This window comes from Corvus kubaryi, unplaced genomic scaffold, assembly GCF_017639235.1.
Source record: "Corvus kubaryi isolate FWS band 111438036 unplaced genomic scaffold, C.kubaryi_AGA036_p1.0 37334, whole genome shotgun sequence".
NCBI classification, from domain to species: domain Eukaryota; kingdom Metazoa; phylum Chordata; class Aves; order Passeriformes; family Corvidae; genus Corvus; species Corvus kubaryi.
In genome coordinates this window covers 22114395-22141355 of record NW_024581108.1, presented here as the reverse complement: position 1 = coordinate 22141355, position 26961 = coordinate 22114395, and the positions used below count along the sequence as shown (strand labels likewise).

Sequence of the window (26961 nt, the reverse complement as noted above, 5' to 3'; positions counted from 1 at the left end):
GCAGCTCATGTTGCTGACATGACCTGTACTGGTTGGGAATTGCCTCCATCCCTGGAAGTGTTCAAGGCCAGGCTGGATGGAGCTGGGAGCAACCTGGGATAGTGGAAGGTGTCCCTGCCCATGGCAGGGGGTGGTACTGGATGAGCTTTGAGGTCCCTTCCAGCCCAAACCATTCTTGATTCCTCAATGGAATGTTCACAGCAGCCTTACAAGGAAAGGGTTGTGCTCAGCTGTACCTCTGTAAATCTGGGCTGGTAACAGCAGCCTGTACCTGGGAAAGTTCATGGCATTTGAGGATCTTTAGGATCTGTAGGAAGCTGGAGATTGCAAAGACACTGATAATTTTTTCTTGACACACGTTCTTCTGTGTATTCTCTTTAATTGGGAAGTAATTGAGCAATTCTTTGTTGAGTTCCCATGCTACTTCATTAATTCAGCAGTAGTTCTACAGGAAAACAACGTCTGTGGGATGTTTTCAGTGCGTCTCAACCTACCAGACACAGTTTGACTGATGATGGGTTTAGCCACGATGCTGACATGTTCCTTCATTATGGTTCTAATTGTTTTTTTTAGAATGAATTGTAGTTAATTAGCAAGCTGCTTGCAGCTCATGGAGCTTGTTGCAGTATCAACAGTTACAGTGTAAGGTGTGAGCTACTGGGGCTTTGCTGAGCTGCAATAACCACGTGAACCATCAGAAAAGTTAATTGCCATAGCCAAAATATTTACATGTTCAACTGAAATAAGATGGAAAATCTTCAGTTTGACCAACCATTTGACTTGTCATTAGACTTCCATGTGAAATCCATGTTAGGGAATTGGAGATGCAGAGAGGCTGTGGTCGGGTGACTCCTCTTTTGTCTGCTGGGCTGTGTGGTACAGCACTCACCCTGAATGCAGGAAACCAAGTTTAAATCCCTCTGCTGCCTTAAAAGAGTTGAATAGCTAATACCCAGCTCAAAGGTTAATTACTAATTGCTGGTTATTTGCTATATTTAGTATCCTTCATACTCTTTTTTCTTGCTGAGCTCCGTAGCAGAGTACAAGTTAATTACCACGTATTTTTTTCATGCTTTTAAGCACCATCTTTGCTCCATTCTCTGAGATTACAAAACCATGTTTTGTAAGATGCTACGTTTATCATCTTGTTTGCAAAAGTACACAGTATTAAGCAGGTTTTCTCGTGCCATATGTCAGCGTAGATCCCTTACTGCTGGTAAAAAACAGACTGAGTAGCAGAAGTTGGATATTCTGTCTTGATATGTGTATGGGAGTGAAAGAAGAAGGTGCTTCACACTCATGTGAGCACAAGAGCCCTGTTTTAGATTTCCCTGTTAATATCTGAACTTCTGCTTTGCTTAGAAAAGATATTTTTCAGAGGACTTGATGATCAGAGGGAATACTGTAGTGGAAGTGGATTGGTTTTATGAGGTTTATGAAAGCTGCAGTTTACTTGTCTCTTATCCTTGTGGGTGACTTCCAGGTCAGGATATTCTGTGATTCTGTGATTACCATTGCTTCTGCACTCTGGAGTTCTCTCCAGCTCTTGGATAACAAGTTATTTTTTAGTGAATAGTGAAAAGTGTCACGAGGAATTCTGCTGCCGGCTTGGAGTGCTTTAAAACTGCTCCTGGCTTCCAGTGGTGCTGCTGCTTTAAGGAGCCAGATTTACATATTTCACGTTTGAAAGATTTACAGGATGTCTCACATGCCTGTATAGGAAGATGGAGCTTTCATTACAGGTTTAATGTCACCAGGATACAAGGATTAATCCTCCTTCCTCCGCCCCGGCCTGCGCGGCCACTCGTGAGGGACTGGTGAGCTCCTGGCTGGCTGAGCTGGAAGGGTGTTTCACATCCAACACCATGCCTTTTTGAATAATTAAACCAAGCTTTTACATCACTCTGGGGAGGAATCCTCATATGGAGAAAGACCAAGAGCTGGAGCATCTCTCCAGGCTTCTGGTTATTTTCTGTCGAGCGCTGGGGGAAGGAGGGAGAGGGTTGTTGACTTTGATTGCCGAGTTTGAGCTCTTTGGTGTGGAAAAGCTGAACCAGAGGAAGGCTCAAAAGGGTGAATTTTGCCCATGTTGCTTCCTTGACGTGGCCACTGTGGAAGGCTGACCCATGCTCCAGCAGAGAGGGTCATTTCACCTTCGGGAAGCGTCTCCTCTCTGTGTGTGATGCCGACACGAGCTGATGGAAGGCGCGGCTCGAGTGCTGCGTGGTAGTTGGGCACTGGGGCATGCACCGTGACATGTTGGGCAAATGTCTCCTGCAAGGTCCTGCTGCAGCACAGGTGGGGATTTCTGGTGGTCCACTGAGCACTGGGTGCTCGTTCCCTCTGTGCTGGGAGCTGGGTTATCCTTCAGCTGCTCCCGCGGAGCCAGCACAGCCGCTGGAGCTCCGTCCCTGGGGCTGGAGGGTGGGGGGCAAACAAGGGGGCTGTCAGAGCACAAAGTGATGAACTGCTGGCCAAAACTGGGCCCTCCTGAAGGTGTAAAGATGCCTGCTTTCATTTAAGAGCATTTTCAAAGTCTCTGGAGTTCCTTGAGTGGATGGACACAGCTTTTCTCACACTTTCCTCACCTGGGGCTGTGGGAACACAGGGTCAGCCCCAAGAAGATACAGGACTGCATCTGTTCCTGACTGTGCACAGCAACATTATCTGCCTTTGGCTTTGCCTTTTCCCACTCTTTTTTCTTCTCTTTTCTTCAGCTCGCTGATGAGATGAGGGGGAAAAAAATCATTCTAGGCTGTTTGTGAGATTTTTAAGTGACATGGGATTACTGGCTGGTAACTTGTATGAAGCTTCTCAGTCATCTTACACTTGATTTTCGACAGCTTGCTGTCGTTTGTGTCTGCAGGAATGAAGTCTCCAACACTACAATAAGTGTGACCCAAAATCCAGCATTCTGAAGCAGTAATAAGTGCTGAATGTGTGGATGAATACAGATGTGAGGGCAGTATATTCCCATGTATATTTACATAAACACAAACTATTGATATAAATACAACTTGAATTGACTTACATAATTTTCAAAATTGCTGTGGAAAGAAAATAATTATCTTAATTATGTTTACATTGATGTAGTAGTTTCCCTTGTTAGAGAAGTGTGTGGCTTTTTTCTGTGGATACTTGACTTTAGAGCTTTCATTCTCCAAAACTCAGTCATTCTTTTTTCCCCTGAGGATGTTAAATCCCTTCTTTCACCAAGCCAGGGAGAAGTTCCATTAATGTAAGCAGGATCAGAGCTCACTGGGTATGCTTACTGCTGAATTAATAAATATTTGGGAAAATAAATAGCTGTGTCACAAGTGGTAAAATTGCTTTATGCACTGGAAGATGAAATTTAGCATAAACAAAGTGTGTGTTTGCCCCACATCCCAGCACCATTCAGACTCACTGTTTTGACTGCTTGATTTCATATTTGCACTCACAGCAAGATGGAAAGGGTTTTTGTTTCAATGCTGAAGTCAATAATTATGGAGGTTATCATTTTCATGCTCAGAAATTCATGTCATTTTCATAAATCATCTCATTTCATAAATCATGCTTTACAGCTGGAGAATGGAAACTTATTGCTGGACATTGATGAAAATCTTGTTTCAGTCACTCAGGTAAGGTTGTAACACTAAAAAATATTTTAAGGAAATATTGCTGAAATCATCTATAGGAATAGTGCAACTGGAAAATGTTCATCTTGGGATTAACTTCACTGGAACGTAGCTAATATCAGATGTGAATAATCTTAATGAAGCATAAGGGGTGAAATCAGTTCTGTAGTGACAGTGAAATCACAGAAATAAAAGGTGAGTGTTTGGTGTCCGGGATCTCGTGTGCTGCAAGTAGATAAAGGCAGCTCTGTGTCAGAGAAGATGCATTTGCTTATTCAGGCTGACAACTAGGTTGTAGAAAAAGGATTCCTGAACCATTTGGGACTTCAAAATCTACCTCCAAAGTGTTGCTGTTGAAAGCTGCCTCCAGTCAGTAAATGAAGGTGCTGTGTTCCCACTAAATTTGTGTTTACATTCTCTGATGTGGTTCTGTAGCTCCTGTAGCATATGAGGTTGCTATTCTGTAAAAAAATAACTCCCCTGTAAATGTATTTCTTTTTCCTGGGGAATATTGTGAGTGGGGGTTTATAATAACAAAGTGCTGTTGGCTTTCCTATCACTCTCTCCAGCTGCCTGTTTAGAAATGTGTCTGCAGAGCTTTAACAGAATTATATCTGTGAAGAGTATCCAAAGACCCATCACCTTGAAGCACTCTGAAAAGTATTACTATTCCCATTATCCAGGAGTATGGAGGCACAGGGATCTGAGTTACCACCTTTCAAATGCATGTCATATAATCCAGAGTTCAAAAGTATACTGACTATCAATTTCCAGTATTCCTGTGAAACCTATAATATTTTTTCCACAAAAAATGTATAGCTTTGCACACAGCTGTGTGTATCCTGCCCTTTCCCATCCTTTCCCTGGCTTGCTCATCTGCTCCCTCACATGGGATGGAGGCACAGGGGAGCTTTTGCTCATGGAAAGGACACAAGTGTTCCTTAGCAAACAGTGAATAGTTCACGAGGGGGCAGGAGAAGGGCAGGTTCGGGGTGCTGCTAAACAAGCAGTTTGGAGAGATGAGAAGAAAGTGGCTTTTGGAGTATTTCAGTATACTGCCACCTCTTGAGTCAGTAGTGCCTGCAGGAGGCTTGAAGTGATTTCCAAGTGAGTGCTGCTGTTGCCATTATTCCCACTTTCCTGGGCATTTTAACAACCCTTGCCTAATGTGTTTGTGCACACTGCAGAAGGGACTTAGGCTGGGGTTTGTTGCTTGTTTGGGGTTTTTTTCAGAAGCTAATCCTAGTAGCATTTTAGTACAGAGCACTAGAATTGGTGTACCCTGAAGAAAACGTGGCTTTCCCTCTTTTTCCCTTCTGCATTTCCATGCAGATACTTAGAGGGATATAACAGCCCATAAGAAGAAAATGCATTGTCATAGCACTAAAGCAATGTGATCTTTTTAATATAAGACATGATGTGAGAAAATGTGAGGTAATTCATCCCTGGGTACATCGTTAGACGTGAAGCTGAGAATCATCCGAGCTGCTTAGACAAATTCCGTGTCTAAGTGATTTTGGTGTTGCCCTTATGTGTGGGAATAGAGACTGGATTGAAAAAAAATGTGTGAACTTCTGATGTGTGTAGTCTTACTCCTTAAGGGATCATTTTTAGTGGAAGGTTGAAGGCAGGAAAAAAATCTTGGGGTGATCTTGGTCTCTTGGAAGGTTGTAAAGCCAGTTTGGTTAATGTCCAGAGAACTCAGGGGCTGCTTTTGCATGACAAGACTGAACTGAATGTCAGACCTGTCTGTGTGGCAGCAGGATCCAAGGTTTATGTGCCTAAGATGGGGAGGAGATTCAATGAGCTATATTAAGATTTACATTAAATCTTGTTCGTAATGAAAATTGTGGCTTCCCACGTTTTGTGGGTGTGGTTGGGTGTGATACTGTGGGAAAACCTGTAAGAAAGGTAGTGGAGAAGGCGAAGTTCTGAGTTCCCACCAAAGCTTTCCAGTATAACCACCCTGGTAAGGATGGTGGATGGGGTTTAGGTGTCCTGCAGAGCTCTGAGGGATCTGTGCTTTAACATCCCTGAACTCCAGCTGAATTCTTTTGCAGCTGGGTGGAAGGGAGTAAATTTGCTCTAGAACATGTGAAGGAGCTTTGATTATGCAGCCACTCAAGTTGCTTCTTATAATAAAGTGTGTTTTCTCTTCTGGTCCAGTTAGCCAGGCCTGCATGGGTGACCTGTTTTGAGCTCCCACGGAAGGTCCTGAGGAAATATTTCTAACAATAATTTAATGTAGAGCCACAAACTTGTGATAACCCAGTTGTGCATCCTCCTTCAAGTCCACTTATCCAGGTCACACCTGTCCCATGGGCAAGGGGAAATCAGGCAGCACTTTAAAAGCCCTTCCCTTCTGTATCCTTCTGGCACTCCACGTGCTGCTGCTATGCTTTAAACCTTGAAGTGAGGGTTTAGAAGAGGAGCCAGGGAAAAGGACTGGCCATAAATCATACCTGGAGCTTGCTGATATTAAAGGCAGAGCAGTAATGCATCCAGTCCTGTTCTGGATAGTTGTTTCATGTTTTACTCTTTTTTTTTTTTTCCCCCCCATTTTGCTGAATTTCCTACAGAATTGTTTTATAGTCAGTTGTTGGCTCTTTGGGTCTATCAGCAATATTAAAATCCCACAGCTTGAGCCCGTGTTTGGGCCATATGGGACTTCACAGTTGAAGCCTGCAGGGCTTTGGGGAGGTTTATCTTGTTTGCTGTTACCAGATAACTTTACAAGTTGTAACTTCTTAACTCACAGTTTCTTCTCCTCAAAAGATAAATGGAATTTATTTTTTCTTCTCTTTACAGGCTGTTACCCAACTAGAGCTTTTTGGGGACATGTCCACTCCTCCTGATGTAACCTCTCCCCCAGTGAGTACCCAGGGAAACTGCACCGTGCTTTTCCCTACATGCTATTTTCAGCACATTTATTGAGTACATTTACAATTTGTGTCCTCACCCATTCCAATGGGGAGGATTTCAAAGTAGTTTTTGGGTTGCAGGAAAACAAAAGCGAAGCAGATCGAATATCCAGTCCCTGCTTCACGACAATGTGCAAAAATACCTTCAATTTGTATTTTTCTGCTCTAGTGTTAGGTGTCACATAAGGTGCAGCCTGAGCTGCAGATCTGCTTCCCTGGTGTTTGTCAGAGGGAAGTGCTTCATGGCACTCCCGCTGCACTGCAGAAGATCCAGTTACAGCCTCATATTTCATGTCTCTGGATCCACCAAGTGCAGATCCCAGAACTGCTGTTAAAGGAGGGGAGGCAAAACAGTAAAAGAGAGGGAGACAGAGAGAGAAAGAGCTGGATGTATTTTAAAGGCAAAGAAAATTTTCTCAACACGTTTTTCAGCATTATAAAATGACAAAACAATAATTTTCCTGTAAAGCTTTTGAGCCTTACATTAAGCTGTATGGAAGTGTGAATATACTGAGAAAACTGAGGCGCTGTGAGGTTGGGAGCCTCAAATCTCCAGGGTGTTCTGGGGCATGTGTGGGACTAGATGTTCAAAGCCCTGTCTGCTCATCCTCACCCTACTCAACTGGATTTGGCTTCTCCTTTAATGTAGACCTATGGTTCTGATCCTGTTGGTTAATTAGAAGCAATATTTATTCACTTTTCCACAAACCTTGTAGATACTTCATTTACTTTAAGTCTTTCTAAAGTTAGTGTCTTGGTCACTGCCTTTCCTGGTTGTCACCTAAAATCTAAAATCACAAGTCTGTTATGTTCTGGAAAAAGAAAATGTGTCAATATTTTGCATGTGATGTATTCCAGGAAAATTTCATCTTGATTTTTTTCCTCTGATAGGAAGTTTCTCCATTTCTTTCTTTTTCTCCCATCCCCAGCAAATTCTAATACTTTTATTTCTATTGCTTCTTTCCTTCTACGTCTTTCCGTTCTTTCTTCTGTCTCATTCTTCACTCCAAACCTGGATTTTTAGCAATGTGCAGCAGAAGCTGCAGCTGATGTGTCACCCTTGTGTTTTATCCCTGTCTCCCTGCAGACTCCTGCTACTCCAGGTGATGCCTTTATCCCATCTTCATCCCAGTCACTTCCTGCTAGTACAGACATGTTTGGTTCTGTACCTTTCAGCACTGCTGCCGTACCCTCAGGTGAGAAATGCACTGGAATTATAGTCCTGACTCAGATTTGGGGATCAGTGCCCAGCTCTGGTTTGCATTTCAGTACTCAGGGCATTGATTTTAGCAGGGTAGAAGTGGGGGAAGGCTTTTGAGGTCAGTGCTTCAGGGCAAGGCAAAGCAAGTCTGTAACAAGCAGGGAGTACATTAGTCTGAATTTGCCTACATTTTTTTTAAAGTAAAAGCCAAAAAAGTCACTGGGAGTTCAAGCATAGTTCAACCATCTGGATAACAGAACTTCTAGGTTCAGTAGCAAGAGAGGAAACGGCGTTTAGTTTACATTTGGTGGTAGTGGTGAATATCCTCTGCTGTCCCCAGTAAACAGAGCTGAGAATCTGATTGCACTTCAAAGGTATTCCACTTTGTCAAATCCTGAGATGTCCTTTAGACTTCCCTGTGTTCCTCGAAGTGCTCAGAATTCAAAAGCTGGGTGCATTCTAAACCGACACTGTGGTTTGATTGCTGATCTCTCCTCACGCTCTCAGCTCCACTTAGGAAAAGAAAGGAGGAGGAGGAGTGCCTTGAGTAATTCAGCAGTGACTTTCTAATTGGTTAACTCCTGATGGCACCAGATCAGCCACTCAGAAAGGTTACAGTGGCAGTGAAGTGTTTGGGGATAATGTCAGATAGAAACCTTCGATGCTGGAATGAGGTCACAGCGGGGGCGAGATCAAAGGACATCTGGAGAATCCATCCTGGACATCTGTTGGAACAGAAATGTGTCTGAGCTACTGCTCCTTTCATCACTCAACAATTTGGTCTCTCAAAGTTCAATTCCTTATTTTTTAATTTTATTGGGTTTTGGGCTTTTTGCTTCACAGTATAGCAGCCATCCTTACATTTACGATTACAAAACAGCCTAGAAATAAAGCAAAGAGGAGAACGTACAGGAGGACTGAGGAAACAGGTTAGAAACAAGAGTTTTAAAGCTATAGCAGTATTAAAATTGAGAGGGAAGTTACATTATACGAAGTATTAGTGGTAAGTATTGAATTTAAATGTGAAACAGCATTATCTGTAAAGTACAGTACTTCTGTCAGTGGAACATAATTATATAAGGTAGTTTAATTTGTAAAAATTTTTACAGGAGTTTTAGTTTCAGAGCATTTTTGTTGTTGTTGTAAATAAAAAAGCCACCTGATCCTATAATTCCTACGCAGTCAAACTCTTGCTGGCTATAAAGGAGGCTTCAGGTCTGACAGGAAGCAATTATAATTTCAGTTTAAATCTTTAATTTCCTTCTCAACTGGAGGGGGTTATGTTAGCCTAATACCTGGAGCAGTTTGTTGTTAATAGGTATTTAGTGCAGCAGAAGCTCAAGATCTTTTTGATGTTCTCAAGTAATTGGGTAATAACCAAGTGTGTGAGGGTTTTAATCTGAAATCATGTGGGTTGGATTTTTTTATTAGTAGTAGTAGTAGTAGCATTATGATGCAATTGGAGATGATTGCTTTGCAGAGTCCACCAGCCTGTGGTTCTGTCTATGAGTATTTCTTCAGTGATGTGAGTTCAACCACGTTTTCAGTTTTCTTTCCGAGGGTGCTGCAGTTCTGGGATCACTGGTGCAGCTTTGAACGTTTCTGATTTATTGTGTCGCTTTTCCTGCGTGCTCTTGACAGCAGCATTAAAATCTTCCATCCCATTTGTTTCCCCCCCTCTCCTGCTCTCTCTATTCTCCGAAGGTTATGTTGCCATGGGAGCTGTCCTGCCCTCGTTCTGGGGACAGCAACCACTCGTTCAACAGCAGTTGGCCATGGGTGCTCAGCCTCCAGTTGCTCAGGTGATGCAGGGAGGACAGCCCATCGCGTGGGGCCAGCCCGGCATCTTTCCTCCCACCCAGCAGCCGTGGCCATCCGTGGCTGGCCAGTTCCAGCCAACTGCCTTCATGCCAACACAAACTGTTTTGCCTTTACAAGCAGCCATGTTTCAAGGTACCATTGCTCCTATAGCCACCGTTCCACCCACGAGCGACTCCAACAGATCGAGTCCGCAGACAGACAGGCCCAGACAGAAAATGGGAAAAGAAATGTTTAAAGATTTCCAGATGGCTCAGCCTCCACCAGTGCCATCAAGAAAACCAGATCAGCCTTCCCTCAGTTGTACCTCAGAGGCCTTCTCAAGTTACTTTAACAAAGTTGGGATGGCACAGGAAGCAGATGATTGTGATGACTTTGACATCTCTCAGTTAAATTTGACTCCTGTGACTTCCACGACCCCATCTACAAATTCACGTGAGTATTTATGTGCTTTCAGCCATCCCTTTCCTTGGAAGTTGACTGCTCCTCAGAGCACTTCTGTCTCTTTTTAAATTCCAACCCAGATATGTACTGAGAACCTTCATGCATGGTCTGGCTTATTAAATGTGTTCCAGCCATAAAGGAAAATATCAGAGAGGAATTCCAGAGGCCACAGAAATAAACAGCCCAGATAGCTACAGTCTGTAATTTAATTTCTAAGACAGTAATACAAGTTTTGTGGTGGGGACATACAAGCTGGTTGGCAAATGCCCATGGCATTCAACCTTACAACTGGTTTTGCTTATGTCCCATCCGTACTTTGCAGAAATTAGGGGATGGGTATTTATTTTTTAGCAGCTTGATGTATTGGACATGTGGGAAAATTCATTGAAGAGCTGTAAAATAAGCTTATGGTGTTCATAGCATGGGGATGGGGGATTTTGCAGGCTGCTGAAAAGAGGAATTCATGAGATTCACCAGGGGTCAGTCGCAGATGTGTTTCGCTTACCTGCCACAGGGCAGGCAACTCACACATCCCTCTTATAATGTAGTGGTGTCTCCCAGCTTCATAAAGACATAGACCAGATGCAGCCAAACTTAATTTGGAAGTTGCCAGATGTATTCAAAGACACGAGATTGATAATGAGGACTGTGCCTGAATTTACGTCCTGCAGCTCCTTGTTAGAAAATGATTCTCAGGGGTGGTAAAAGTTGAGGGATGTAAAAGCATGAGCAAATGTTGTGCTGCAGTGTCTTTTTGAAGAAATCAACAGAGTAATTGTTGCTGTTACCTTAATCCTTGTTTAGCTCCAACCCCTGCACCCAGACAGAGTTCTCCATCAAAATCATCAGCATCTCATACGAGTGACGCTGCTGCAGATGACCTCTTTGAAGAGGGCTTTGAAAGCCCAAGCAAAAATGAGGAGCCAGAGGCTGTGAGTAGCAACAAGGTTTCTAAATCCTCATTGTCTCCTTTTAGCTAGAAAAGACGGCAGCTAATTAAATGTTGTTCTGTAGCATCAGAAATAACTTTTCCAGTAGGGCTGGGTGGTGCTTACGGGGGAGCTGCAGCCAGAATTCCCGTCCTGCTTTGGGTTTGACAGCTGATAGCACAACGTTTCTGCTGATATGCACTAGCACTGCATACAAGGAACCAAACTCAGAGTTCATATGTAAGGCTGTACATGTTAGTTGTATCCAATGTCCTCTTTAGCACACCAGCACTCAGTTTACTCATGGTAAGGAAATCTAGGGTAAAACAACAAACATGCTGAGGCTGCAGAGAAAGATGTGAGAGTTTGTGTGTTAAAAGATGATGTTTGATGTTGTCTTGCACATTCTTGCATCCCAGTTGCTTGCCTAGCTACGTTCCTCAATGTTCTGGCCCCTCAGTATGTGATTTCTTTGCCTTTATGGACCAAAGCAAGAAATGTTATCCAAGCAATGACTAAATCACCAGGTGTCTTAGGGAGGTAGGAGCCCGAGTGAGCCGAAGGCAAGAGGGGCTCAGTACAACAAAAGTGCAAAATAACCCAAGCTTGGACTCTTTCTGTTTCACATGGCTTTCAGGGCCTATTGCAATTGTGGTTGGCCTGATCCCCTACCTTCTGTGGCACCTCCTGCCTGGGCTCCAGCAGGAACTGGTGAGGTCCTTTGCTGCCTGCAGCAGCTGTAGGGAGCCGCTACGGCTTTTGAGAGCGGATCAGCGGCGAGGTCTCACTCTGGTTTTCATGAGATAGGATGTACTTGTTATGCCCACAGCATGAAAATAACCTCGTGTTGACTTTTCACTTTCTATTGTTGAGAAAAAAAGGTGTTATGTTCTTGTATTCTAGCCTGATGGGTCTCAGGCCTCCTCCAACAGTGATCCCTTTGGTGAGCCAACTGGTGATACTATAAGTCCACAGGTCGGTAGCTAGATAGCACAGGTTGGGGTAGGTATCTGTCCTTTTTTTCTCTACACCTTGAGGTCTTCACTTACTCTTCCACCAGTGCCTGCCATTGCTTTCATGGATGCATGGTTTATTTTTTTCCTTTTCATCTCTTCCGTTTGACCTCTCCATCCTCCACAGTGCATTCCTCATGCTTGGTGGTCTGCATGGCTTTTGCCATTCACTGAGTGTTGCAGCTTATGCAAATATGTGTGTTTCAGCTGCCTGCATGCTTTAAAGAAATGTAGACTTACTTTACTTTGTGTTCAAGTTCTAAGGGCAAATAGGGAAACTGAGCCATTACTAACAATGTATTAGGCAGAGCATTTTTTTTATCAAAGCCACCCTGGCCTTCAGTCAGATGTAACATATTAAATGGAATAAGACATCTTACCCACAGACATAACAATCATTAAATAAAATTATGTAATGATACATGAGTGTCTCTACCCTAAATCAATGTGATAATCAGTAGAAGAAGCACGTTTATTATCTGCATGTAAAAAATATTGAAATGGGTTTGTATATTTTTATCTCCAACTGCAAATTAAAAACATCTGAAAATTATCATCATTCACATTACCATTGGCATACTGATGTTTTAAAAATTATTCATCAATGTAAGTCATTTAAACCCAGACAGACGGGAAAGATGATCTTTTCATCCTTTGTGTTACAGAACACGTAGAAAATGTGGCTGCCTGTGAATGTTCTGTGATTTGTTTCAATATAGTAAATATGTTTTGCCAAAAAGACAGTGAAGCTACAAAGTTTTATGAGTGCTGAGCGTTGTTATTCCATCCAAATACTCTCTAGTGTTGCTGTTTGAAGAATATGTTTCATTATCTTCTCCCCGTCTGCCACTCCTGCTTGGTATTGCCCAAATACATGATCTGATACAGCTTCTGTGCTCCAGCACAGAGCTCCTGGAGCAAATCCAGAGCAGTGGGAGAACCCCTTCCTGTTTTGTACAGAAATTGCACTGGGTTTGCCAGTGACTTAGCCATCCTGAGTTTAGTTTCAACTCAGAATTAATAGTTTCATTAGGAGTCAGTTGACGTTGTGCATTACCTATGATTTTAAAAAATCTTACAGTAACTTAGCTTTGATCCACTTGGGAATAATGAGAATCTCTCTTAATAATATGTGGTGCTGTGAGAGGGCATCTCCCCCTTCTGTAGCTTCACCCGTGCTCAGCTCCTGGGGGCTGCAGCAACAGGAGCATTAAGCTTTGTGTCTCCTCGAGTCTACAGCGACAGTGTGAGGAGAAAGTCAAGCTGGGATGAGCTGCTCCAGCAAGAACGTTCATTATTTCCTCCAGTGAGAGCTGCTGCTGCAGATAGATGGTGCCACGTAATAATTTGGCTGACGTTTGGCCACTGACATCCCCAGCTATCCCAGCTTCACACCACTCCAGGAGTTCTTTCCTGGATCATGAAACAGGATTTGCCATTTATCTGAGTCCCGCACTCTGGAAACCCCCATACATCTGTTTATTATGGTTTATCTTAGGGTGGTTCTGAAATTCAGAGCTGCCAGGACAGCGTATTACCAGTGATTGCATATGGTTTTGCTGCATTTTTCGTTAATCCCTGTAGAGCCTCGCATCAAATATGTATAATTCTCAGAAATATATTCTGGGAAATGTTAAATAATGTCCCTGATTATCGTATTACAGTAATTCCTAAAAGCTGTAGGCAGGAACAGGAAGCTGAACAAAAAAGAAAGCTTCTCTCCAGTGAAGTTCCACTAATATTGTTGTGCCTGTGTGCAGAGCCATTCAGCAGCAGTCTGTACGAAATCCACTTCCCAAAGCCAGCCCATCTAATTCTGAAGCCTGGTGTCATCAGAGCAATGGGAAGTCTAATCTCCATGGAAAATTATCAATTCAGGACTTACTATGGAGTTGTGTACTGAGCTCTGCATTAGGGGAGAAACTTAACGGGGAGAAGCATGTCGTGCAAAAGAATCAGAGTCTGCATAAAAGCCACTTTTGTGGCTTGGGTCGGAGATCACTTCGCTCTTTAGAACGTGGCTCTTACCCCAAGAACAGCACAGTAACAACTCAGCTGAATGGACCTCTCAGGAACAGAGCATTGTGTGCAGAAATATCAAATCTGTCTGTTCCCAGCATCTCTGAGAACAGCTCTGCCCATACAATACCTTCATTTATCTTGATGTAGTCAGAATACTCACCTGCCTGGATTTTTGTACCCTGATCTTTCAAGGTACCACAGCAGTTTGGTTTCTTGATTCCTTCTGATACTCTGTATTATCATCTAGTTACTATCTTCTTCTCTCCTGTTTTTCCTCTCTTCCTTTTGCAATCTTCAGCTCTCAAAATCCTCATCCTTCCAGCAGCTGTTCTAGAAGTCACCCTTCCAGAAATAGCTGTGACCTCTTAGTAGGCAAATGTGATATTTTATGGATATATTACATTTTTGTCCCTTTATGGTTGAAGAGAAGAAGCAGAAAGGCCCAAATTCCACAGGTGAAATAAGATTAACTCTTTGCAGAGCTGTTCATTGTATTTGTTCAGGCATGGCGTTGAGGATGGATAGTGATTTTCCAGAAGGGGTGAAGAGAATACAGAATAAGATGACTGCCATCTTCAGATGATTTATGTTTAATCCCTACTGCTGTCTCCAGATTGTGTGGGGAGTAATTGTGGTGAAAGGAGAGGGAGGGAAAGAACTGTTTGTAGCTGTGATCCTATCAAATGTGTTAAACATTTCTTATTGTTGACATTTTACATTAAAGCAGGAAGTTTTGAACAGAGGAACAAATGCAGCTCTATTGAGCTGCTGCCCAGCTCAAAACTTGCACTGGCAATCATTCATGAGAGATTCTCAAGAAACCTTCAAAACATTTGTGGCTAGAGCACATCTCCCTGAAAAAAATTGTTCAGTTGTTCTGAGAAACGTGTGCAGACAATAAGGAGCCCTCAAAATGTGTCACACCCTTCACGATGCCATCAGCACTGTCAGGAGAGCAACAGTTCATTAGAATATTTGTCTATCAGCTTTTGGTGGTGCTTTGGTGGCCTGCTGCCATCATCCATCTTGGAGCAAGTGCTGTGCTTGGTGATAAATGTTCCTAAAAATCTTAGTCAGCTCCAGGATGGGCTGCTGTAACTCCTTTTTGGGCTGGTTTTAGGAAGTGGAGAGAATACAGGAACTTACAGACAAAGCCTTGGGTTGCCTGGGAGCTTTGTGAGCCTCAGGAGGGAGTATCAAGCTGATTCTGCATCCTCCTCTTACTTCTGCCCTTTTTCTGTTGCAGCAGGACTCTGAATGGGCTCAAATTACTATAGGCTGTATTTGCAGGACCTGTTCCAGTCCTTCACCTGGCTCAATAGGGACTGGATGAAGTCCAAAGAGAAATTTCTAATTACAGGTGACCTGTTCTTGCCGTAGGCTCTAAAGCTGTTGTTCTTGAGCTAAAGACACAGCACTGGGCAGGGCTGGGAATCTGAGAGAAGTAGTGTTGTGTCTTTGGAAGGGGATCACAGGTTGGGAAGTACTGCTTCACTCCAGAGAAACCCTAAAAGTGGCATTTCAGGTCTCATACTCAGTTGGTTGCTCGTATTTCCCAGGAAATCTGGAGGGGCATGAGCAGGGAAATTCAGGCTGCTCTGTGAACAGGGGCATCCTGCAGGCTTGCCTTCATCTCTGCTGCTGCAGTCTCCTTGAAGCTGTCCATTTTCATGTGGCCAGGTCATACAAGGGCTTCTCACCTCTTCAGTGTCACCAAGCCCGCCCGAAGTAGCCTTGTACCCTTCCATTCCTCCAGCTTCTTCCTCTAAACAAGGGACAGCATTCTTTGTAGCTTTGTCTAGAGCTGTGTTCTTGCTGATTTGCAGCCCAACAATTCAATTTAGGGACAAGTTCTCCTTGCTTCCTCTGTGATGAGGTCATTTAAAAGTTCCCTGTCTTCTGCGTGACGACTGATTTTAAAAATCTCCTTATGAAAATTTAGCATCTTTGAGACTTCTGAACAATTTGCTTCAAATTGGCCATTAGGTTCAAATGTTACGAAGGAGAATTGACAGATACGTAGATGGAAGGATATGTGGATGACAGATCTGTAGATGGAAATCATTGTGTGGCTACTGTTTTGGGAGAGGGGCCCAGAAATAATCAGTGTTTCTTGGCTGCATTTCATTTTTATATCAGGACCAAGATATGGAGCAGGTTCATCTTTCTGAGTAGTTGTCATTGCTTTTTGATTTTATGGATGTGAAGCATCCATCTCGCTACTAAAATGACAGAGATTTTTAGAATGCTAATAATTAAACTGGATATTTGAGACTAGAAAGTTTTCCTGGGTAGGTTCATGGTAAGAACAGAGACACTCTCCAGGCATAATCCTGAATTAGAAGGTTGTTGCTGATGGAGGCTGTAAGAAAAATAACCAAGTATTAATAATTAGCAATAAGTAGTAAATAAAAACTGCCTGTTAATGAGGCAATAGGAATGATCTGTCTTATCACCAAAGATATTTAATTTGAACCCCGCTTGCCAACTTTACTCTGTCCTATTTTGCCTATGGGTCAGCATGCAAAAAACAGAGAAGACGCTTCTCACTCCCACCCCCTTCACTTGCATCCCCAGCACAAGATGCTCATTTTGTGTGGCTCTCCAGCACACTTATTTCATGAAACTCTTTATCAGTGGAGCCTGCCCTTTCTGATCAGTCAGCCAGGAGTAAAACTGGCACTGAGCACCCGCTGTAAAGGGCACAGAAATCTATGAGGGCCTCACCCCGACAGCTGAGAACATCTCGCCTGCAGCTCTGCACGGAGCAGGTGCCTCGCAGTGATCAAAGGGCTGACAGGGTAAAAACAGTTTCCTCCTAACTCACAGTTATGTTTTTTGAGTGAGTTCACCCCTGCAGGCCTGAGTAGGTGCTGAGTCTTTCAGGAGATGCTCTCCAGTGAGTAGTTCTGCTGGGGAGCAGCTGTTAATATCTTCAAATGGGATTTGAAAATTTACTTCTAGTAGTTGCATAATGTTATTCGAAAGCACTAGCACCCTTGTTGCCTCACACAGTACTGGACTACACCAGAAATGCTGTTTGCTGCTGTCTTGTCCCCCTTAAAATGGGAAGAATAAAGTGATTTGCAGCATGAAATATTTCTGGAATACTGCAGCAAAAAAAAAGTGCTTCCAGTTCTTGTCTTGGTTTCTCCCTGTGGGTTGTTGAAAGCACATCAGAAGTGATTCCAGGCCAGTTCAGCAAGGAAAACACTGTGAGATTCAAGGGGTTTATGTGAGTTAGAGCTTTGTCTGCTACTTTATTTGCTCCTCTCTTTTTGTTCTGACAAAGACCAGTTCTTCCCTTTCCTTCCCTCTGCATCTGTTCCTAATGCAGTCGTAGAAGTCAAAAGCAGAAAATGCTGGTGAGATGCTGTGAGAAGAGTTAATGCTCACCTGCCTTTTCATAACATGGCCTGTGACTTTTGCGTGGAGTATGTAAAAAAAGGGGGGGTTATTTCTGCTTCCAGGACCCTCCAAAATAGTGCCTGGCGCTGTGAGAGAAGCTGTCTGTGAAGTCAACAGCACTCAACTCTCCTTTTGCCTCTTTCCTTTCCCTTTCTGTTCTCTTTTGCCCTCTTGAATATCAATATTTTACAGACACCTTTTGCATTGTTGGGCTAAAAGCATGCTTGAATTAACTCAAAATAATACTGGGAAACAAAGCTCAGGCATTGACCAAAACCCTTTGGCTGGGAAGACTGCACACGATTACCACAATTAATTTCTTGTTTAGGCATCTGAAGGGAGAAATCAACTGAAAGGAAAAGTAAGAGCACACTTTTCATGCAAAATGCTCTGGTCTATTGGAAGAGAAATTACTCAAATCAGTGAGAGATGCAGGCCTTTGCCACATCAGGTGTTTGTGCAGATTAATGTTGGATATGAATCAAAGAAGTTTCTCACTGTAAAGGCTGCCTCATGCGTTGTTGGAAGTGCTGCTGATGAGGAGCTCCTCCTCCTGCTCCTTCAAGGGTGTGGAGTCCAGTGGCACCTTAGGACACCTGTTACTTCAGCACATCTGCATATCTGAAGGATATTTGAGGACAGCTCTAACAAGCAGACTTGACATTTTGAAAAGCTCTTTTTTTCCCCGAAGGCGTTTGAAAAACTGACATCTTTTGTTCCAAAGGGATGTTCTCCCTCCCTCTCCTTTTCTTCTCCTCCTTCCTTTTCACTTCCCTTTGCAATCACCTCAGGTTCAGCAACTGCCTGAAGAATGGCCTGGTGTGTGTCAGGTTCACACATTAATTAGTACAGATTTTCTCTGAACTAGCTGTGGTAGATCATTCTGCCAGCTTCAAGCCTGCACGTGAAAATTGGCATAGGTAGACTTAACTCACAGTGTGTGAAAAGCAGTTATTTACTCCCAGTCATCTCCTTTGATTACCTTCAGTTTTTCAAGGTCACAAAATGTATTTGCTTCTTGCTGGGGATAATTTCAGCAGCATTTATTTAACCATTCCAGAGGGTTTCTCTCACTTGTAGTGCTCATAGTGAACTCAGGGCTTCATGTGGGCAGGAGGTGGGGAAACAGGATGTCTGCAAGCTCCTGAAATGCAGGAGTTTTGGGGGAAAAAGAGACAACTTGCCTTGGCATGGAGGAAACAGGTCATATTTTGGATTTGTTGTGTGCTCCTGCACTCTGAGGGCAGGACAGGGCACTGGGATGGGGCAGAGCCTGGAGCACTGAGCACGCACAGCCCGACGGATCCACCTTTGGGCTGCTCTCCTCATCCCCAGCATCATTTTGATAAACAGTAATTAAAATCCTGTGCCATCCCCTGGCAGACCTGTGTGTGCTTCTCAGTGCCCAGTGATTTGCCAACCTCCTGAGGGTTTTTTTTCTCAAAGTCGGCTCCTGCCAATGCTGCTGTAACACGAGTTGCTTCTAACTTGGTTAAATTCAACGCCGTGGCATGGTATTTGAATATTTATCAAGCTGTGGAGAGTTAATGCAGTATGGCATTAATTAGCCTTTCTGCCTGTCTTGTTCCTTTTTTAGATGTCATTCTTAGTTTAATAAATTAGTCTCTGCAAATGAAGTAGAATGGATCTCAGGGTCCACGGATGGTTTGCTTCCCACCGCAGCCGAGAGGAACACAGTGTTAAGAAAGCACACAGGGTGTGCCAGCTATGAAGCAACGCTGAAGAACGTGGCAGCTTCCCCCCCCTCCCACATCCAGGAAATTCCCAAGAAAGTAATCTGTTAACAAGTTGACGTGCTTTCCTCCCAGCTTTAACCATTGTACTAATGGTTCCACAGACTCCTAATCAAACTGCACAGGGCTGGCGCTCCTCGTTCTTCATGGGCCACTCATGCTGCTGTTTTAAATCCCATCACAGCTTCATTAGTTCAGCTTTCCGTGGCAGTTTCTGTTTGCAAGTGGTTTTCTCTTGAGTTGTGCAAAACCCACAGTTACGTTCTGCTGTTGTGCTGCTGGGGGTGGGGGGGCTCAGCCTTGTACACAGGCTGCAATTCCGGCCTCTGAAATTCCAAACATCCAGGCCTATAAGTTTTCATTTAATTTCTTCATATGCCCATGCCCAACAGTGAGGGTTAGTGCACAGCCAGTGCTGGAAGAGGAAATGGACAGTAACCATTCATTTTCTGAAATAATTCCCATTTTCTTCGCACTCAACTGGGGTGCCATGTTCACTCAGGGCAGCACAGAAAGCAAACACTCCCTGTGGGTTTTGACTCACAAGGTATCGCTGTTCTCAAGCGGATGTTGTAAAAATGTTCTAAAAATGCTGTCTGGAGACATCTCTGCTCATTTTATTTTTGTTATCCCCAGGAAGCAGAACCTCTCTACGCGCAGATTAACAGACCTAAGAAATAGCATTGTTACAGGCTTGTGGTGCTCCAAGATTCAAAAAGAAACCCAACAACCTGGCAGGCCTTTGGCTTTCATGCTTTTTTTCCGATTGATTTTGTCTGACAAGGAGAGAGATTGCCCTCCTGGACTGGCTCTACGAGTGTTCCTGATGTGTTTTTTTGGCAACCAATGGCAGATTCCTATGGCAGCACAAAACAAAAACTCTCCCTGCTTCTCATACCACGAGTGCAGCCCCGTCCCCACAAGTGGTGGGTATCCAGACTAGGAAATCTTACTCCTCGGTCTTCTTTTAAACATTTCTCACCTTCTGTGCACCACCTATAAATAACGAGCATCTGAAATTTATTGGATGTTAGACATTCCTTTTTTTTTTCTTTCCAGCAAAAAGCAGAGTCTGTATGTAGCAGTGGCATTATCATTCAGCAGCCTTTGGGGCACAAGTTGGCACTTTTTATGTCACGGTGACATGTTTTTCATCATCATTTACATCAGGCTGATCCTGACCCCTTTTTTTTCCCCCTACGTAGTCATATTTAAACAACAACAACAAAGTACTGGTGGTGTCATCTTTTTTTTCTTTTTTTCTTTTTTTTCTCCTTTTTGGTATTTTTTTTTTTATTTCTTACTCTGTAGTTTTGTATGAGTGACAGATCTTACAGCGAAACGCCGCCTGCGGAAATGATTTCCAACTTGAAACCACGGAATAGAGCTCGGTTGTTTATCCATCCTGACTGAAAATGTTGCCAAATGGACCTTTTAAGTTCTAGCACATCACGAGGAAGAAATGCTGCTTTCTGTTGGAATACTCATGTTGTGGGTAGAGAAAGGACATGGAGTCCCACTGAGGAAAGACAAAAGAGTCAGTATTTCCTAGGAAACTCTAAACAAAGTGCAGAAAAGGAATATTTTTATTTCTTCAATATCTTGCTGCTGTAATGCTATGCAGACAAGTGTTTTCTTCTCTGTGTGCCATTTTTGATGAGAAAAAAAATCATTTGCCAAATAATACTGGTATGCTTCTGGTTTAGGAGTTTGGATGAAGCGGACTTGACAAATGGGACAAGGACGGCATGGATTTTGGAATAACAAACTGACTCTGTGATCAAAATTGTTCATCTTTATCACTTTTTGTACATCAGAAAAAAATCAAATGGGATTTTTATTTTATAACTTGAAAAAAAAAATCTTACTGTTAAACTCTTTAAATGTTTAAGGGGAAATGGCTTTAAGGAGTTCGAATGAAAATTGCCAGTTTTTTTGTAAATATAAATGTTATGAAAATTCTTTTACTAATGCCATTACACAGTAGAGAAGGTAGCAAGTTGCAGTGCTTGGGAGGTGTGGCAAACCCAGTTTGTGGTTCTTGCATCACATATGTTTTTTCACGTGCTTAACAATAATGGGCTGAAGCTCAAGTGCACTTGCCAAAAGCAGTCAGCTTGTCAGCAACTAGTGAAATTAATGGGAACACATGATTTTATGGTCTAGCGTTATCACATGGACATAATTCCACTTAGAAGAGATCACATTCCATTGACATTCCTTTGAACCTCTGCATAGAAGTCATCCAACTGTTTACACGCAGAACAAAAAGAATTTAAAACTTCCTTTTTTTACATTTATGAAGCAAAAAGTGCAGTGTTTGGGTTCATATGTTTAGCACATGATTTTCATAAAGAATCTATATATTTTTGCCCTACAGAGAATTGTTATACAGGTCAAATGTGTTTTCCTGATGTTCCTATGCAGTTACAGTATATTGAATTTAGTGGTTTAACACTAAAAAAAAAAAAAAAAAGAAAGAAAAAAAAAGAAAAAACAGAAAAATAGAAAAAGGAAAATGGTTGAAGAAATCAAAGGATTAATCAGTTTTTAGGGTTATTGTGCAGATTTTGTTTTTAAATTGACACATTAGGATTTACATTTTTGTCATGATTAAAATAGGCCTGGAGTTACAAATGTTTTACTTTCTTTCATCTCTAGTATAAGCTAAAAATGGTTTAGAAGGCAGAATAACTGGGGTGGTGATTGTTGGTACGTGCAACCAAATCTCACATGATCCCATTCTTTTATTTTGAATTAGAGAAATTAGAGAAATGTGAGTTGCAGAATGTATGTGAATGAGAAATAAGCTGTGAATAGACATAACGAACCTGCAGAGAAGAGCATTTTATCCCCATCCACTGTCATTTGATGCTTGTTCCTTAGTCATGTGCAAAAAGCTTTGTAGCGAATCTTATTTTCCCATTGGAAAATCAAGTTTTCTAACTGGAGGAGATAATTTAAAACTTTGGTGGATTGAGTGTTTCGGGATTAAAAGCAGAGGTAAAAGCGTTTCTGGAGGACATTTCTGTCAGAATATTTTCCTGATTTGCACAGTGGTGCTACTTTATTCCTCAGCGGCTTTTTTTGGGTTTTGTCCTGCACATGGAACCACAAAAGCCAGTTTTGGTTCATCACAGACATTGGAGGTTTAGTGTCGTCAGTGCATTTCCAGTGATGGGGTGAAACACAGAGAAAAGAAGAGATTGATGTCTCAGAGGATCATATTTGTAGGAAGCAGATCACTTACGAATAGGTGCCGAGGGAATGAGGCTGCAATTCCAGCGTCTCTCCCGGGAGACAGCTGGGCCATCACCGCGGACCTTTGTCTTACCTTTGCCAACGCTCATAAATAAAAACAGGTTCTGGATTGTCCTGTCATATGATCGTCCTTGTCGTGGCTGAGATGCTGAGCTGAGAGGGCTGCAGGGCCTCTGCACTGTACCAGTATTGTAGATAACTCAAATATCCAGCTTGTGCAATTGTTTAATCCCTCATCCTTCACTAGCACTAAATTCGTCACTTTAAATTTACAAACCAGGGAACCCCACCAGCCATCCTGTTACCATCCCCCCCCGTAGGTTCTTGATCTTTACCTGTCATGAAAAGATATTTTGATAGATCGTAGTCATCCAAGTGTCTGATGAAACCTTTCATCTAAATAACGTACTGGGCACCTTCTTTGCAAAAATGTTTACTCCGTGGTTTTCATTCATTTTTATTTCTGCATTCTGACACTTATTTTTTTAATAAAGATGAGAAAGATAAAATGACTGTTGCAGTACATTTCTAAACCTACTTTAACTTTACCTCAGATAATGACCATTTGTTAACACATACGGACGCATTATTTTTAACTTTATGTGTAACGCATTCAGCAACAACAACAGAAACCAACAAATTTTTAGAAATTTTCCATTAATTTCTGTAACACGCCATGTAATACTGTTATGAATAAAAACATTAAAAAAAGGTGTCATTTCAGTAAGTTTGTTTCATAGCTAGTGCTCCTCTGGGATAATTCTGCCAGACTTACAGTGCAGTGTTGGTGTCTGCTGTGGCCCTTTGGGAAAGGAGAAAACCCTCGATTTGGGGAATAACTATTCTTAAACACTAAGTGTTGCTTACCTTGCAAATACATAACTTACTGATTTTAATTGCTGCCTCTACATTTTTGCCCTCTTCTTGGGTGTTTTCAGATGAGCATCCCAAACCAGGAGGTATTTGTATCACCTCCTGCAAAATCCCACATTCCTGGGACAGCCCACACTTCATGATGCTCCCGAAGCTGGTTTATCTTTGTGGAATGAGAAGCTGAAATTAATTTTCCTTGCTTTTTTCATTCAAGTGGGATTTGAAATTAAAGATGTGCATTTAAACATGACAGTTTTGAAAGCAGAACCACCCCCCAAAATTTCCAGTAATGTGCACAGAACTGATAATAAAGCTCAGCTGAGAGGGAATTTCACCATTCTCTGCCAAGAGAGTAATGCAGTAAAATTTAAGTGTAAGAAATACGTGTTTATGTACAAGGAGAGAGAGAGGTGTGGGTGTGTGCACATGTATTTTATTGTAGTTCCGCTTTTTGATGTCTCATCCCTTCCTTCTCCACCAGAAATGCCCAGTAGGTCATGCTGAAACATTCCTTGCCTTTGTCAAGGAACATCGTTGAAATGTTTGGATCCCACCTGGGAATAAAGGTTATTTTGCTGTGATGAATCACATCATCACATCAGTGTTAATGGCACTTTGATTTGTGTGTAACTCTACTCAGGTGTCCTTGGAAGGAAGAACGTGATCTCTGGTTTTCAACCAGCTACAAAACATCAACTTAAATAAGCCACAGCTAAGTGTGGATTTAAACTAATGTGCATTTTTACAATGAAGGCTAAACCTGGTCTTGTTGATCCTCTTCTGGTACCCTCAGGGTGAAGCTGGTTGAAAAATCAGAAAAATTGGCTCATGTTGCACAGTTGTGTAAACTCAGTTTAAAAATTCAGAATGAGCAGGTTTGAGATGTCATCTGGAAATGGTGAGGAAGAGGAATCCCAAGGAGGGAGGGAAGGATGTGTTCTGTGTGTTCAGAAGGGATAACAATGTATTCTTACTGTGCTGTGTTTATGTCCTGTGTCGCATTAATACTGCTGGAGCTTCAGCACTGTCAGTCTGTAGATTGCATATGAGATACCCAGCTCAGACATGACCACTTCAAGAAATGCTCCCAATTTAACCAGTGCTAATTAAGGCCATGATCTTCTGCAGTAGTGAGAATTTCTTTAGCAAACGGTTTGCAGAATCAGCGTGTGGTTTTACAGCAGTGAGAACGCTGACAGATCTCTCTTCTCCATGTTAGTGACTTCTGGGAAAGCAACTGCTTGTATAGACTGGGAATTTGCAATTTTCACTCCCTCACATTGGATTAAAGGCAATGTTTTATGTGCTTTAATCACTGCTGGGTGACAGTTGCTGCAACAGAGAAGGTAACCTCTTCCTGGCTGTGTTTTAGGTTGTGAAATACATTTTCATGCACTGTTTCCTTTTTTCTTTCTTTGCTTTGTGAAGAACTCCTGTCCTGTCACATTCATATTTATTGCTTCCCTGGCAAATGCTGTTCTCAGTCAGAAGAATACCATGTCAGAGAAATGAAAGGGGATATATGTTGGCAGTTTTCCACAGAGGTTTGACTGTTCTCTACAATTCCCTCCCTGAGCCAACGTGGGATGCACACAGTGGTGAAGGAGCGCAGTGAAAGTCCATCTGACCAGCAGGCAATGGAGGCACAGCTCCTGGCTTCTCCTTCTGCTCCTGTTTGTGCCATCCTGGGACTCACCCCCTGCTCCTGGCTCTGGTTTGATGTCACTGCTGTAAAAGTCACGATTTGCAAGAGTATTTCTCTCTTTTGCTGGGGTCTTCCATGAATTTGTCTTCTCGCACTGATTTGCTTTTTAGGATCAGCCCCATTAAAAACCTGTATTTTGTTGTTTTTAAATCCCCGAGGTAAAACTGGCATCAGGAAGAATAAAGGTGTGTGGGGTTGGTTTTTTTTTCTGGTTTTACTTGCTATCTGAAAGTGGGGGGAAACTGAATTGCACATTTCATCTCATGACAGTGAGGAATATGGGAGATACCCTGATAGGATTTCCTGAGTGCCTGTAATATGGCCTGTCTCTTTCTAAAATTATCCTACTGGAGGCAGGAAATATCAGGTCTATTAGTGAGACAGCTCTCCAGCTATTAGTTTTTAGAGCTTTAAATAGTCTTATCTCAATGGATGTGTTTGCCCTGTGGCTCATCTGTCACCCTAAAATGTTTTATCAGCACCTGAAAAAATCTCAGTGAGAAGAATAGCCTCAGATGTTGCCCATTCAAGGGGCTTTCAGATACAGAATGGGGTTTTATTTTTAAAAAAAGGTCTGTTAAGATCTTGATATTGTTTGCTGGCTTTTCAACCCTATTTCATCGCTCCCCTGGCACCACTTCTATAAATACTCCTCACCAGCAAAGAAAGGAAATCACAATAGATTAAAGGAAAATCAGGTTAACAGGCAGCAATCTCTGCCCATTCAGCCTCAGACATTTGTGAAAATAAAGGATTAGGAAGAATTACTGCCAGGTACTAGCTGCAAAAAAATCCTTTTGTGGCATCTTTGTCTTCTCTAACAGTTACTAGAGGTGTAAGAACAGCTCTCAGTGTCAGAAGTGAGCTGTATTTGAAGTGAGCAGAAGTTACAATGCTGTGAGACGTTGCGTTTTCTGCAAATTTTGTGCTGTTTATTTGACGTACATGGATTATGAGTGTCCTGGGTTTTTTCTTTAAAAAATGGCGTTTCTAGTTTGAAAATAAGTTTGTGTGTGTGGTGGTTTGAGGTCTCGTGGAGAGGGGATGGGGCATGGTGGAGTTTTCTTTCTTTGTCTTACCCCTCTTCACAGGACCTGTAGAGCTTTCAGAGTAGGTGAACCTGTGCCAGGTTTGGCCTCAGTCATAATGGGACATAATTTTTAGTGGATCAAAAGCCAGAAGAGGAGAATTAACTTCAGCAAGGTGAGTTTTTTATGTCCAAGGCCTTTTATAGACCAGCCTCACACCAGAAAATAATGGTGTTAGTAACAAAAGTGGTGATGCAGTGGGGTTAGTCGTAAAAGTCTGGAAGTATTCCGTAGTTTTAAATTTTACCATGTATTTGCCACCTTATGTTCTTCACAAAATTGGTGGGAAGCTTCCTTTTACCTTTGAATGAGTTTTTCCACAGAAGGAAATGTGTTCTTGAGTTCCAAAGCAGGGAATAAAACAGTTTTCTCACAGGAAAGAAAGAAACTTTTTGAAAAGTGCCCTGGTAGTTCTATAAACAGCTGCATGCTGGCTCCAGTTTCATCTTTCCCGGGGAGGGCCTTTCAGCGCTGATGTGTTTCAGTTTTTCTTTTAACAGGAAACTGCCATTTAAAGCACCATCATGTTTGGTGAAACTGTGTGGGATTTATTTACAGGGAGCAAGGGCTTGTAAAGCAGGGATATGAGCTCTGCAAAGGATGTGTTGCATTTGCAGGCTCTGTGTTCATGGTGGACATTTGATTTTCAAGTGTGATGAACCCTCATTCAGCAACATAGAGAGCTGGTTTGGGACTTGAGCTCATCAGAAAGCCATGGCTGCTACAGTCACCAGTGGAGAAGGAGCAGGAATGGAGAAGAGGACACAGGCAGTGTTACAAGGCAACATTCCCACTGATCCATGGACCTGAGGAAGCAGAAAATGACCTGTGGTTGCTGTCACAAATTTCATGTGTTAGACCTACCTCTAATTAAACTAAGTTGTAAATTATGTGTAAAACCTGATTG

The 26961-nt window shown here is 42.4% G+C and overlaps 1 protein-coding gene across 13 annotated transcripts in view; it reads left to right on the top strand.

Moving 5' to 3' along the window:
* Positions 1–23103, top strand: part of DAB1 (DAB adaptor protein 1) — a 417412-nt gene extending 394309 nt beyond the window's left edge. For 8 of the 13 annotated variants that reach the window (XM_042030795.1, XM_042030797.1, XM_042030804.1 and 5 more), the window contains 7 exons: positions 3564–3620; positions 6426–6488; positions 7626–7734; positions 9444–9992; positions 10806–10933; positions 11834–11932; positions 19764–23103. In XM_042030795.1, the coding sequence (XP_041886729.1) occupies positions 3564–3620; positions 6426–6488; positions 7626–7734; positions 9444–9992; positions 10806–10933; positions 11834–11917 (990 nt within the window). In that variant the 3' untranslated portion in view covers positions 11918–11932; positions 19764–23103. The remainder of the gene's footprint in view (positions 1–3563; positions 3621–6425; positions 6489–7625; positions 7735–9443; positions 9993–10805; positions 10934–11833; positions 11933–19763) is intronic. The other 5 variants (XM_042030802.1, XM_042030806.1, XM_042030805.1 and 2 more) reach the window with 2 other exon arrangements.
* Positions 23104–26961: the final 3858 nt, after the last annotated feature.